Genomic DNA, 14,775 nt, shown 5'->3' with positions numbered 1-14,775 from the left:
GAATTTGATACAATTTTATAAAATATAATTACTTATATTAATAGAAACTCCTTCTTAAAGGGAACCTGTCATGTAGGTTTTTTTATATTAAAGCACTCCCAATGTGTGTTTAATGTTGAATGTGCATCTTCACTACAAGGTTTAAAAACAAAAAAAATCCATGTATTTATCTTAAAAAAGGACTTTATATGCTTAGGTGAATGTAGTAAATACCTTAGGTTTCAGTCATAGGGGCGGCGCTTTTTCTGGGATCAGTCACTGTCACTCAATTTCAAGCATGATTATTTTTTTAACTTAGTAACACCCCCGTCATTGTAATTGATTACACCACAGGTCCATTAACATCAGTTCTCTGCTGACCTCCATCCTTTACGGTGACATGATCGTGACATCGCCTCATGTCCTTCACCACCACTTCTCCAATATGGAGCTCCAGAACTCAACATTGGAGAAATGGTGGTGAAGGACCTGTGGTGATATGACGATCACGTGACTGTAATCGGTGGAGCTCAGCAGAGAAGATATGGTGAAGGACCTTTGGTAATCAGCAGAAGAGAAGTTCTTCTGCAGGACGTGTACTGATGTTATGATCATTTGACTGAAATAAGCAGAGCTCAGCAGAGACTTATGTTGAAGGACCTGGGATGTAATCAATTACACGTCGTCGGGCGTCACTAAGTTAAAAAAAAGAATCATGCTTGAACTTGAGTGACAGTGACTGATCCCAGCAAAAGCTCCACCCCTGTGACTGAAGACTAAAGTATTTACTGCATTCATCTAAGCATAAAGTCATTTTTTAAGATAAAAAGTTGAATTTTTGTATTTATTTTTAAACCATGTTAGTGATGCACATTGTATCGTTTAAAACAAATTAGGGCAACTGCTTATTTTGCTCAGATATCAATCCCAGTTGTGACTGGGAACCAATTTTTCAGAACTTGTGCTACTTGTGTTGTAGAGTCGTATTACAACGTTCCATTTGTATGGCATATCGGGGACGCAATGTTTAGAAATGTCCTATTTGAGCAGAAAACGTTTCATGTGAGTTAAACTGAATGTGTTGACCTAGAAGTGCAATTTCTATGAATCTCTTTCCAATATCTATGTCAATGAGCAGCAACGTACCTCTTGTGGTTGAAAAAGTCAGCTCGGCATCGGTGCTTTTTTTTCTCGCACAGATCTTAAATTGAAAGTGTTTCTCCATTCTTTGTCATAGTTAATTAATCCTGTTTTCTACCTTCTACTATCCGGCCTTCCAATCTCATTCCAAACGAAATGTCTTCAAAGAAGACGTAGGGATGGTATTTAGATAATGTGAGATTTTTTTTCAGGAGACATTGTGCTGAGTAAATGTTATATCTTGACAGTATTTTAATTAAATACTTTAGGATTCATCATCTGAAGTGTACTATGAAACTGTAGATGCAAAGGCTGTGAAAATAATTTAGGTTCTGTTAAAAAAGAAAATCTCTGGTGGGAACGTGAAGGAGTGAGTTAAAGGTCTATTTGCATGAACTCACCCAAAGTGCATTGTCCTGCCATGATCATGATGATTTGTAGTATACCTGCAATTTTTAATTTGTTAAGAAATTGATTGTAATTAAATAAATTATTTAGTATGTTTTTTTTCTTTTTCAGCAAACTCCAGTCTTCTTGGCGGTGGGGGAGGTGAGTCTGTTATCCATTTTTATCTTGTAAATCTGCGCCTATATTGATGTCAATACAATTATTATTTTTTTTTTTTATAATAAAACTCTGTTTTAACCTAAGTTCCCACGACAGTATAAATAATTGGTCCAATTTTCATCCTAAAAAGTGTTACAATTTTTTTCTCATTTGTCATCCATGTGTTGTCTGTATGCAATCAGTTTTTTTTACAGCAGCAATTAATCATTTACAAGATCGTGTACCATTTTTTATTATAGGAATGTATCTGTAAAAATCGGATACCATACAGAGGCATCCAATTCCTGCTCGCCTAAAAACTTTGAAAGTGGATGAGACCCATTGAAGCAAAATATCAGCATGCTGACATTTTTTTACACTGCCAATTAGATGTGGAAAAAATACATTAATCCACACTGCCTCATTGAATAACGTGGGCGAGTGTGTAATCTGAAGAAAAAATAAAAATTGGATAGCACGCGTCAGATTTATACACTCATTTGCACGAGCCCTTAAAATGATTACAATTCTACGGCAATGAGCTCAATAGCAGACCCACAATTTTGGAAAGGGGGAACTCGAGCATTTTTCTAGGAAATCTTTAGGCAGTTACCTGGCATTTCTATAAACATTAGACCGTTGGCTGAACCGGTCGATATCAGCAAGTTAAGCCGACTTTAGTCTAATGTCTATCAGGGCGATAAATTGAAATGTTTTTAGGCACTTGTCAAGTTGTCAATTTCATGTACTTTGTCTTTTCTTGCAAGCCAGGTGACCCATCTTCAAACCTCTCCTTACATTGGTCCATTACAATAATATTTCAACCTGCAAAAATGTATTTGAACCTACACCCTCCCTACAAGATTTCATTAAAATGAAGCCTCGTGTTGGGTCTTTAACTGAAGGTTATGTTTGTTTTTCTTAGCTTTAGCACTATATTCATGTATTGAGTTAGTCATGGAGGATAGGCTTGCATAGAAATAAGTTCTCTCTCTGTATATACAGTGTGTACTGTCCACCCATATCCTGTCTACCACCATTAACTTGAGAACGGCAGCTATAGGCATAGAAGTGGTGTCTAGGTATAGTAAAGTAGCCATGCGCTACGCAATGAAACCACCTATAGCACTACCTGGTGGAAAACAATGAAGTTGCCATTTTTATCTCAAAAACGGAACGTGCGAGAGAAAAAAAGTGAATTAAAAGATTGTAGGGCATCATCAATTCAATACGAATCGACACCTTGGATACGGAAATGCTATGATATGAAACCCATCACCCCCACAAAACACTGAATGCTGGTCACGCATATGGCACTCATTTAACTTTGATGCTCAAAGTGGCCACCGTCAGCTGCAATGCACATCTGGACTCTGGACAGCATACGGTATCTTGCTGCACGTTGTGCAATATGGTAGGTGACACGTTTGCACAAGCATCTGTGATACGTCGTCGTAGGTCCTTCAATGTTGGTGGAGGGGTCGCATACACCTGCTGTTTGATGTGACCTCACAGAAAGAAGTCAAATGGGGTCAGATCAGGTGAGCGTGGAGGCCACTCCATGCAGCCACCATACTCAATGACTTGTTGGAAGGTCTCCATGAGGTATCGCTTCACGTCTCCAGGCTTGTGAGTTTTACATGTTCTAATCATAGCATTTCTGTATGCACGGTGTTGATTCGCATTGAATTGATGATGCCCTACAACTTTGTAATTCACTTTTTTTCTCTATCTCGTTTCGTTTTCGAGATAAAAATGCTAACTCCGTTGTTTTCCACCAGGTGGCGCTATAGGTGGTTTCATTGCATAGCGCATTGCTACTTTACTACTATACCTAGACACCACTTCTATGCCTATAGCTGCCGCCGTTCTCAAGTTAATGGCGGTGGACAGGATATGGGTGGACACACTGTATATGTGTACGTGAAAAATGTAGCTTTTCATTGACCACTGAGAGCTTTGGCCAGGACTTCTGAGATGTTGCATCTGGAACTTCTCACCACAGATGGTCCAAAGACATCAACCCTTTGATATTATATTTCCCACCAGGACAAGGCAAGGCCTTTTGCCAACCAGATGTTTCTTAACTTCTTATTACCAGACATATTTTAGACCGAACCCCATTTCATCAGTCATTGTTGGCTGTTTTTACAGAGTGGGTCTCTCCTCCAGAAATTTTACCCATGCATTGGTTCCCTATTGGCAGTCAATCTTTCGCATGGCCACTACATGTGCTTCAAAGCTTTTCAGTGTGTGGAAAAGCCTTCAAGATTTCCAAAAAATCAACAGTGTATATATATTTACAAATTTTTTTTTTTTTTTTTTGCAGTTATGTTTTTAGATAACGTTAGGCAAATGGAAGAACAACTGCTGAGACATAGGAGCAATGAATGGAAGCACTCTGAGCTCCTGTTTCTACTAAAACCGCAATTATATTTGTTCGCTTTGACCTGAATAGAACCAGACATTTTATAACAGTTTCCGATGCCAATTATTGAGGCTGCACATCTGTTTGTTGGTTTGGCGTCTGCCGTCCAAAGTGTTATTGTGGAACTGAGAGGAGGTTGCTCGCTGATGGTGCGTTTTAAATAATAGAGACTGTTTGTTGTCCAACTGTTCATAATTACTGTGTTGACGCTGCTGGGCTATGTGGGTTTATACTGGCTTGTTCTAATTCAACTAATTAGTATGTTTAGGAGATCAAAACTGCTGCAACATATTTGCGAAATATTCTCCTCCATGAAGTGAGCGTGTACAGGAAACAGACCTGACCTATTTAACTTTTCCTGTGCGCAACTAGCGCCACAAGTTTGATTTGAAAGTACCAATGTGGTGCCCATGGGACTGCCAGCTCAATCCCAAAGGAAAGTGACATTAGCTTTTTAATGAGGAGTAAACATAGTAAATGTATGTGTGTGTTCTTGAAGAAGATTAAATCAAATTAAATATATAAAAGGAATTCTAAAGTAACCCAAAAATATATTCTGATAGAGAAGCAACAAGATCTATGCAAGGTCAGAACATATACTCAAAAGTTTGGAAAAGCTATATTTCTGCCATTTATCCCCTGTAGGTGACTGTCCACTTGATTTATTTTCTATTACCTATATTGCACCATCATATTCTGTAGCCATGTACAGAGATTACCACCATTTACATCAGTCAGTGGCGTAGCTAGAGTCCGATGGGCCCCAATGCAAAGTTTGATTCTGGGCCCTCCCTCCCCACATTTTGGTCAAATGTAAGAGCAGTTGTAGCATTCTAAATACTATAAAAACATTTTGGAGTTGCCCCTCCCCTTCATTGTGTAGTACTGACCCCTATCTCATACTAATGTCCTCCTGGGCCACTTCCTGGTGAATATGTCCCCCATTCTGGTGTATGACCCCATCATGGCTATATATTGATATATATGTCACCATCATGGCCCATCCTGGTATATATGTCCCCATAATGGCCCCATCCTGGTATATATGTCCTCATCCTGGTATAGATGTCCCCATAATGGCCCTTTCCTGGTATACATAACCCCATAATGACCCCATCCTGGTATATAGTCCCCATAGTTGCCCCAACCTGGTATATATACCACCATAATGGCCTCATCCTGGCATACATGTTGCCATAATGGACCCATACTGGTTTATATGTCCCCATAATAGCCCCATCCTGGTATTCATGTCCCCATCCTGGTATATGTGTCCCCATTATGGCCCCATCCTAGTATTTATGTCCCCATGACAACCTCATTGATTGTTACACTGCTTACATCAGTCCATGTGCCTGATGGGACCCGCAAACTAACTTCCCTATCTCAGGCACACTTATACTGAAGTCAAGCCAATTAAATTACCACTATGTTTTTGTAGTTCTGGAGAAAATTGATGAATATGACGAAAACTTCAAACAAAAAAAAAGGGAAAATATACAGGCTTAGACCCCAGTGATCTGAGTATACAGTGGTAAATACTGAGTAACCATGCTAGCGAGAGTTGTGTCAGGAACTGCAGCGTAGTTACTTTGATATTGCAGCTCAGCAATTAATTTTCAAACAGTCAATAGACAATAGCGAAACCATTTCTGGAAGAAAATTAGCCAATTTTTCTTTTTATGTTTCAACTCTTATAAATATGATCACACAGAGGGTACAACCACAATTGGCCCATGCAGGTGGTGGGCTCACCGACCCCAGTGCCTACTGCAACTGGATGTGTGTCCGAGGATGCACTGAACTGTATTGTAGAGTCCAGGCAGTGCTCTCTCTACATTGTAGTGAAGTGTATGTTGAGACCCATTAGGTCCCTACACTGCAGTACATGCTGTTGGCCAATCAGAGCCTGGCAACTGACATCAAAGTGCCTAGCATTTCCGTTGCATTGTAGTGAGGTCAGGTATTGCCATAGCAGGCACGTCAATGTAAGCTGCTGGTCTTCTCTGGCTACTGAAGAGGATGCTGCAAGTCATTGGAGCAGAGGGAGGTAAGTAGATTATTTGTTTTCTTTTATGCATTTTAGGCAGGCTGGGAACATATAGTACTGGGACGGGGTACTTATATACCAGGAAAAATCCCCGGTTGGGGAGATAAATACCAAGATGGGGGACATATATACCGGGATGGGGACAATTATACCTGGATGAGGGACATACAGTGCCTACAAGTAGTATTCAACCCCCCTGAGGATTTAGCAGGTTTGATAAGATGCAAATAAGTTAGAGCCTGCAAACTTCAAACAAGAGCAGGATTTATTAACAGATGCATAAATCTTACAAACCAACAAGTTATGTTGCTCAGTTAAATTTTAATAAATTTTCAACATAAAAGTGTGGGTCAATTATTATTCAACCCCTAGGTTTAATATTTTGTGGAATAACCCTTGTTTGCAATTACAGCTAATAATCGTCTTTTATAAGACCTGATCAGGCCGGCACAGGTCTCTGGAGTTATCTTGGCCCACTCCTCCATGCAGATCTTCTCCAAGTTATCTAGGTTCTTTGGGTGTCTCATGTGGACTTTAATCTTGAGCTCCTTCCACAAGTTTTCAATTGGGTTAAGGTCAGGAGACTGACTAGGCCACTGCAACACCTTGATTTTTTCCCTCTTGAACCAGGCCTTGGTTTTCTTGGCTGTGTGCTTTGGCTCGTTGTCTTGTTGGAAGATGAAATGACGACCCATCTTAAGATCCTTGATGGAGGAGCGGAGGTTCTTGGCCAAAATCTCCAGGTAGGCCGTGCTATCCATCTTCCCATGGATGCGGACCAGATGGCCAGGCCCCTTGGCTGAGAAACAGCCCCACAGCATGATGCTGCCACCACCATGCTTGACTGTAGGGATGGTATTCTTGGGGTCGTATGCAGTGCCATCCAGTCTCCAAACGTCACATGTGTGGTTGGCCCCAAAGATCTCGATCTTGGTCTCATCAGACCAGAGAACCTTGAACCAGTCTGTCTCAGAGTCCTCCAAGTGATCATGAGCAAACTGTAGACGAGCCTTGACATGATGCTTTGAAAGTAAAGGTACCTTACGGGCTCGTCTGGAACGGAGACCATTGCGGTGGAGTACATTACTTATGGTTTTGACTGAAACCAATGTCCCCACTGCCATGGGATCTTCCCGGAGCTCCTTCCTTGTTGTCCTTGGGTTAGCCTTGACTCTTCGGACAAGCCTGGCCTCGGCACGGGTGGAAACTTTCAAAGGCTGTCCAGGCCGTGGAAGGCTAACAGTAGTTCCATAAGCCTTGCACTTCCGGATGATGCTCCCAACAGTGGAGACAGGTAGGCCCAACTCCTTGGAAAGGGTTTTGTACCCCTTGCCAGCCTTGTGACCCTCCACGATCTTGTCTCTGATGGCCTTGGAATGCACCTTTGTCTTTCCCATGTTGACCAAGTATGAGTGCTGTTCACAAGTTTGGGGAGGGTCTTAATTAGTCAGAAAAGGCTGGAAAAAGAGATTATTAATCCAAACATGTGAAGCTCATTGTTCTTTGTGCCTGAAATACTTCTTAATACTTTAGGTACAAGTAAAATATATCTTTGTACCGTGTTAGCCAGTAGAGATAAAAAAATTGTTTAAAAGAACAGAGAGTCCTCAGTGGTTGATACCTTTTAATGGCTAACTGAAAAGATGGTAATAATTGCAAGCTTTCGAGACTACTCAGGTCTCTTCATCAGGCATGGTATAACACAAAATCTGAAGAGTCACGTATTTATACACAACAGGACTTAGAATAGTGCAGTAAAAAAAAAAAAAAAAAAAAAAAAAAATGTTGTGTATAAATACGTGACTCTTGTCCTGTTGTGTATAAATACGTGACTCTTCAGATTTTGTGTTATACCATGCCTGATGAAGAGACCTGAGTAGTCTCGAAAGCTTGCAATTATTACCATCTTTTCAGTTAGCCATTAAAAGGTATCAACCACTGAGGACTCTCTGTTCTTTTACATATAACTTGTTCTTTTTTTTTTTTTTTTTTTTTTTTTTTTACTGCACTATTCTAAGTCCTGTTGTGTATAAATACGTGACTCTTCAGATTTTGTGTTATACCATGCCTGATGAAGAGACCTGAGTAGTCTCGAAAGCTTGCAATTATTACCATCTTTTCAGTTAGCCATTAAAAGGTATCAACCACTGAGGACTCTCTGTTCTTTTAAACAATTTTTTTAATACTTTAGGGGAACCAAACAGAATTCTTGTGGTTTGAGGGGTTGAATAATAAATGACCCTCTGAATAAACTTTTCACAATTTAAAAAAAAATAAAATAAAAAAAGAAATAACATTCTTTCTTCCTGCAGTGCATTTCACACTTCCAGGCTGATCTACAGTCCAAATGTCACAATGCCAAGTTAATTCCGAATGTGTAAACCTGCTAAATCTGCAGGGGGTTGAATACTACTTGTAGGCACTGTATATACCAGGAAGGAGTGCATTATGGGTGACATATATACCAGAATGTTCTCAGGATAAAAGGGACATATAAACCAGGATGTGGGACGTTTATACCAGTAAGAGTCCCAGGACTGGGACATATATAAGTGCTTCTCTATAAATTAGAATATCATCAAAAATTTAATTTATTTCAGTTATTCAATACAAAACGTGAAACGCATATATTATATAGAGTCATTACACACAGAGTGATCTATTTCAAGTATTTATTTCTGTTAATGTTGATGATTGTGGCTTACAGCCAATGAAAACCCAAAAGTCTTTATTTCAGAAAATTGTAATAATTACCACAAAACACCAGAAAAGGCTTTCTTTAAAATGGTCCCTTAGTCTGGTTCAGTAGGCTACACAATCATGGGTAAGACTGCTGACTTTATCTGTGTGCCTTTGAAGTGGACCAAAACATTTGTGAGTAATAATTGTTCTGATGACAGGTCTCTGTAAAGTTAGTCAGTTAGGGATAGTTAGTCAGGATTAAGGACACTTTAAACAAAGCTATTCACTAAAAGCTAACGTAGAAAAAGAACTGTACTTATTGTTTTATCCCGGGACGTCCTCTCCAAAAAAAAGCCTATCAAAGTTCAAGCTGTATGATTCTGAAAGTAATAGACTAAAGGCTGCTTTACACCTTACAATTTCCTATGCGATCTCGTATGCGATCGCACACGCCTCCATCGTTTGTGCGGCTCGTGTAATTTCTTGCCCGTGTCGCACAATGCTGTAACCCCCCATCACACGTTCTTACCCTCTATACGACCTCGCTGTGGACGGCGAACATCCACTTCCTGGAGTGGGAGGGACAATCGGCATCACAGCAACGTATCACGGCACCGGCCAATAGAAGCGGAGGGGCAGAGATGAGCGGGACGTAAGCATCCCGCCCACCTCCTTCCTTCCGCATAGCCGGCGGGAGCCGCGGGATGCAGGTAAGCTGAGTTCATCGTTCCCGGGATGTCACACACAGCGATGTGTGCTGCCCCGGGAACATTGAACAACTGGCCGTTCAATTTTTAGAAATCATCTGGACTCCTGTGGTTTGGCGCGGTATTTAAACCTGCTTTTCTCCTGCCTTCTGAATAGGCAGCATAAATTTTATTTGTATATTCTGGGCTGTTGTGGCTTATAGGCTGTGGGTCTTGTCATTGTCAACCTTTGAAACATATAAAGAAAACAGTTGGTTTATCATCTTTGTGTGATTGGGTTCTTCCACCGTATCGTTATATCCATCACGACCGTTGTCCGGTCGTAACACCAACATCACTGGAACGCCACCAGCACTGGAGGGAAGTATAGCTGCTATTATTTTCCATGGGCGGTGATTCAGAAGGGGTTGTCCAAATAGCCGACAACCCCTTTAAATAACCCCTTCCCTTTCTCCAAATCTTCTTTTCTTCTGCATCTGTCTTGATTTAACCATGCTTATTATACGTGTCACATTTTACAAAGCCTTTTTATAGCGTCTGTGTGCTGCATTTTCATTATTAGCTTAGTGTTATTTTTTCGGGTGGAGTTTAAGAAAAAAAATTGTCTTTTGTGTGTTTTGGGAATCTTTGAAGAACCTGGAGACTGTACCACTCTCTCTTTCTTCTTCATCCCATCTTAGTTCGCGAGCCATTTTGTTTGATCGTTGATATGAAAAGTTGTCATTCCTTTCATAACCTGCATCTCCGGATTGTGAGATGCTTGATGTGTTTGGTAGTGGCTCTGTCGCTGCACATCTTTGGCACATTCTCAATTAATGACTGCTTATTTTAATCTACTCCTTCAGAATTCTGATAAAATGTGAACTGATTGGATGACACACTGAAGGACTTTCACAAAGTAAACATTCCCAAACACCATCTGATCAGCATATGCCTCAAAAGCTATTTGAGATAATTAAAACAAGTGAGATATCATATCACATATAAGATAGAACTTCCTTTTTTTAACTTCTCATTGTGTAATTGAATTCATTTGACCGTCATAATGATTAATTGCTGTAATGAGTTGTGCAATTAAAACATTCCCGTAAACAATTAGTCTTCGTTTTTGCAATTTGTAAAGGGTGGAAAAAGTGTTCATTACCACCCATCTTGGCACTGATACATTGTACAACTTTACAGGTTCTCCATTAAAGGCTTATAATATTTATAGGCATAATGACTGTACCGACAGCACCGATCTGCCCTGAAATATTTGCAATGCTATTTAGTGCTGGTAGGGAGCCTCTAGTCACCCCCACGCTTGGACTTCAGTGACACTATAGTCCTTGTGTAGAGTTGTCCTGCCTGGTGCCCACAGTTTGCCTTACCTGCTCATATTACCGTTAATTTCCTCCAGCTTCAAAGCAGTCTAGTATAGGGGTGTGGGGAGTGTAATGGTGTGAGAGAATACAATCCATTTTGTTCTTATAGAAACCATCTTGTCTTATAACTGAATGATGTCATAGGGCTCAACTAACACTGATGAGTGGGGAAGTTTCACATTTCTACACACACTCCTGCGGCTCTTATTGGTGCATAGTTCTGAGGAGTTACTTCTTTGTTTGGGATACTATATAAACTGGTCACATAATGTAATAAAGCAGAAACTTTCAGTACACCACAAAGCGTGGGTGCTGGAATGATTTCCCGAGCACTCGTAAAACATATCTTACTAGTATTCTAAACCACTCCATCCTTCCTTTCCTGCACTCCAAGGCAGCAAACATTGGGGGAAATGGTTTTGACTTATTTGTGCATTCTCATAACCACTACAGTGGCTACTTGAGCAGAGGAGAGTGTGGGAGGAAAATAAATGGTACCAGGTATCGACTGTAAATGAGAAATATATAGTCACTTTTCAGTCTCCGGTTGGAGGGACTTCCTGCTGAGCTTCCTTTTATGCTGGTTAAATGACTAAAACCTAAAAAGTTAAAAAAAAAAAAGCAATTTTCTCTAGTTTTTGGCCTTAATTCATCATTGTTTTTTTAAGTCTGCTTTCTTTTTATTTTTTTATGGTGTTTATTTGGGTTTTTTTCGACAAATTCTTCAAAATGGCATATGCCATCAAAGTCAAAAATCATATATTTTTTTGTCTTTTAATCTTTAATTTCAATTTTTAGTTAAAAAAGTCACACACTTTCTTTAATTTTTTTTGCACCATTATTGCAACATCTTACAAGCTATGGTGTATGTAATATTACTGTGTGTTGATGTTGTGTTTGGTGAAATAGATTAAAAAAAACAAAAAACCGTAACAAATCCAAAAATAAACATCAGACAAAAAACTGTTGGGGGACATATTTTGTTCCTTTTATAACCTGGTTTATCAAAAGAATAAGATTATGTCCTTACTACTTTATGTTATACAGTAATAAACATAGTAGAGCTTATCTGGGTCCGGTAAGACCCAGCAGTTCTGTTTCTATGGGTCCGATAGAGACTTCAGCATTACTGATGCTTTCATTTACTTCTTAGAGATCAGTGAACGTTTTGAGCATTATGTCAGAGTTTTTGATTAAAAAAGTTAGCATTTTCTTCATTGTTTAATTTATTTTGAATAGTCTGGAAAACCGCAATGAAAAAAAACACTGTACAAATATATAAAAAAAATCAAATAAAATGCTAGTGGAAAAATAAACTGAAAAAGCGCTCAGAGAACAACCAAAGTAAAGTTTGTTTAAAAAAAAAAGAAAATCAAAATACTTCAGGTTTACAAAACTCCAGAAAATAATGAGCAATTTCTGATGCCGCTATCGATTGAATTATGTCCAGTGCAAACATACCCATATTCCGTCTCCTCTTCAGGCGCCCCAATTTTTTCGGACAACAAAGCTATTTCTGCTAAATTGCAGGATTAGTAACGTTAAAAGAATTATGACCCGCACCCACCACCATTGGGAAAACAATTGGCTGCCATGAAAAAGTTTAAAGGGGGTCTGGTCCGTTGCATTATTTCCTCTCTAGTGGCACATCAACGATGTACTTGATTATTGTCTCCAATTCGCCGAAAAAGGACCATTATCATAACGGAGTCTAGTTTGGGAATAATGCAGGGCATTGATGCACCTGGCGGGAAGCCCTCGGTGCAGTTACAGCCTCATTTACGTAAATTCACAGCTGATTTGCTCTTGAAGGAAATCCATTTGCGACCATGGAGGTAAGCTTGGATTTGTTTTTTACTACCCCACCCAGGAATGTAATTAGTTTGATGATCTTCCAGTTCCTGACAAGTTCCCATCAATGCCTTACTTCTGGACTGTTTACTCTGGAATATCTGTTGTACAATAGCGGCATTTGTATTGTTTTCATTGCATCGAAGAGTCTGATTTGTAACTAAATCAATCACCTTTGTTCTGCTCCTCCGACATATTTTCCCACACAGCGGCCACTACTGCTGGATTAGCAGCGTAAATCCCGTTTATCTATGGTTAGTGGGGCACTCCGGTAGCTCACAGTCACAGACTTAAAGTGATTATAGAAAACCGTATTTTCACCGTGACTGACGTTTATGGAACATATTAAAACAAATTCTATTTATATTACGTTATCTAAAGTAATTCCATAAGTTTGTTCCTAGTAAGCCGAGAAACAGAAAATATTAGTTTTAGTTTTATAGAATTTTTGTTGATTTTGCCTTTTATGTCTTCTCCACCTAAAATAACCTGCAATTTATTGTCTTCCCGTTTAGAAGCAAGATACCCTTCCTACTAAATAATGTATAAAAACACAATTGATTCTCCGTTAAGGCATGTCAGCAGTTTCTCTGCTTTGCATTCATCTTAATCCTGGGGTGTAGATGAAGGATGTGCACAACCACTTGTCACTTATGTGCAGAACGTTTATAGTCTGAACTTCACTTAGGAAAATTCCAAGTTCCTATTCTGTATCAACAGGATATCTGCATTATTCCATCTGTATCTTGGGTACCGGACTGTTGGACATTATCATTAGATAGCTCCTGGTTATTATGTAGAAATATACCAAGTGCGGAAAAAAGGGATGTTGATTTGTCAGTTTTTAATTATTTTTGATCGTTCTCAAACTTTGAACTGACGGTTAGTCATAAGGATGTTTAGGGCTTGTAGAAACATTGCAAAGAACACTGCCTGTTTCTGTTTCAGTAATTTTTATTAATAAAATATCTCATACAACATACATTTCTACATAGACTGGCACAGCTTTCCGCCCATTGCTGTAATGTTTCCACTCTCCCTCCAATATTAGAGATTAAAGAGTCCAAGAGAGAAAAAACGCACCAAGATGTTCATGTTGCCCACCCGCATATATGAACCACCTGAAAGACCGTTGGTCACAAGCATTCAAGTACATTGAAAAAGGAAATATTTTTTAGTGGTTCCATGGAATAAAAAGATCTTTTTATTGAATATCAATCCATAAAATAAACCGTCAGTATGGGGACAAACCCTGTTAGGCCTGTTTCACATGTCAGTGGAAAACACAGACGTTTTTCACTGACGTGTAAAAAATGCATGTCCCTCTGTGTGCTGTGATTCATGGCAAACGTGGGTTATCCATGAGCATTTCGTGATCCGTGATCTGTTATCCATGATTGCACATGGACATATACTCACCTGTCCCGGCTACTGCTGTCCGTGGTGCTGAACTCTCCGGGTCGGCTGTTTCTTCCACCGCTGCAGCTACTTCCGGGTTGGCTGTTCTTGCATTCATGAATATGCATGCAGTAATGAGCCAGCTCTGAAGCAGAGGCAGCAGAGGCCGGAGACAAGCAGCGATGGAGAAGGTGAGTTAAAAATGTTTTTTATTTTCAATGTCCGTGTTTTTTTGGTATGTGTTTCACAGACCGCACCATAGTGTGGTCCGTGAGACATCAGTGATGCCAGAAAAAAATGGACATGTCTCCGTGTGGCAATCATGAACATGCATGTACGGCGCACGTAGACAAGGTAAGTGAAAAATCACTGATATGTGTGCAGACCGATTGATTATAAATAATGGGTCTGCATATGTCCGTGATTCTGGTACATATAAAAACTAGCACATACGTAACAGAATCACTGACGTGTGAAACAGGCCTTAACCGGTTTCGACCGTGAAGTCTTATGTGGGCGTCACACGAGACGATCTATCGTGCGATATGTCGTCGGGGTCACGGTTTTCGTGACGCACATCCAGCATCGTTTGCGACGTCGTTTCGTGTGACACCTACGAGCGTCTCAGAA

The 14,775-nt window shown here is 39.8% G+C and overlaps 1 protein-coding gene across 2 annotated transcripts in view; it reads left to right on the top strand.

Moving 5' to 3' along the window:
- The window catches only part of MACROD2 (mono-ADP ribosylhydrolase 2), a 2,939,506-nt gene that overhangs the window by 873,368 nt on the left and 2,051,363 nt on the right, over positions 1-14,775 (top strand). For both annotated transcript variants that reach the window (XM_075338062.1, XM_075338061.1), the window contains exon 4: positions 1,639-1,668. In XM_075338062.1, coding sequence (XP_075194177.1) covers positions 1,639-1,668 — 30 coding nt within the window. The remainder of the gene's footprint in view (positions 1-1,638; positions 1,669-14,775) is intronic.

The sequence above is a fragment of the Anomaloglossus baeobatrachus genome, chromosome 3 (genome assembly GCF_048569485.1).
Source record: "Anomaloglossus baeobatrachus isolate aAnoBae1 chromosome 3, aAnoBae1.hap1, whole genome shotgun sequence".
NCBI lineage: Eukaryota > Metazoa > Chordata > Amphibia > Anura > Aromobatidae > Anomaloglossus > Anomaloglossus baeobatrachus.
The sequence above is the reverse complement of the archived record's forward strand: the minus strand, read 5'-3'. Positions and strand labels throughout refer to the sequence as shown.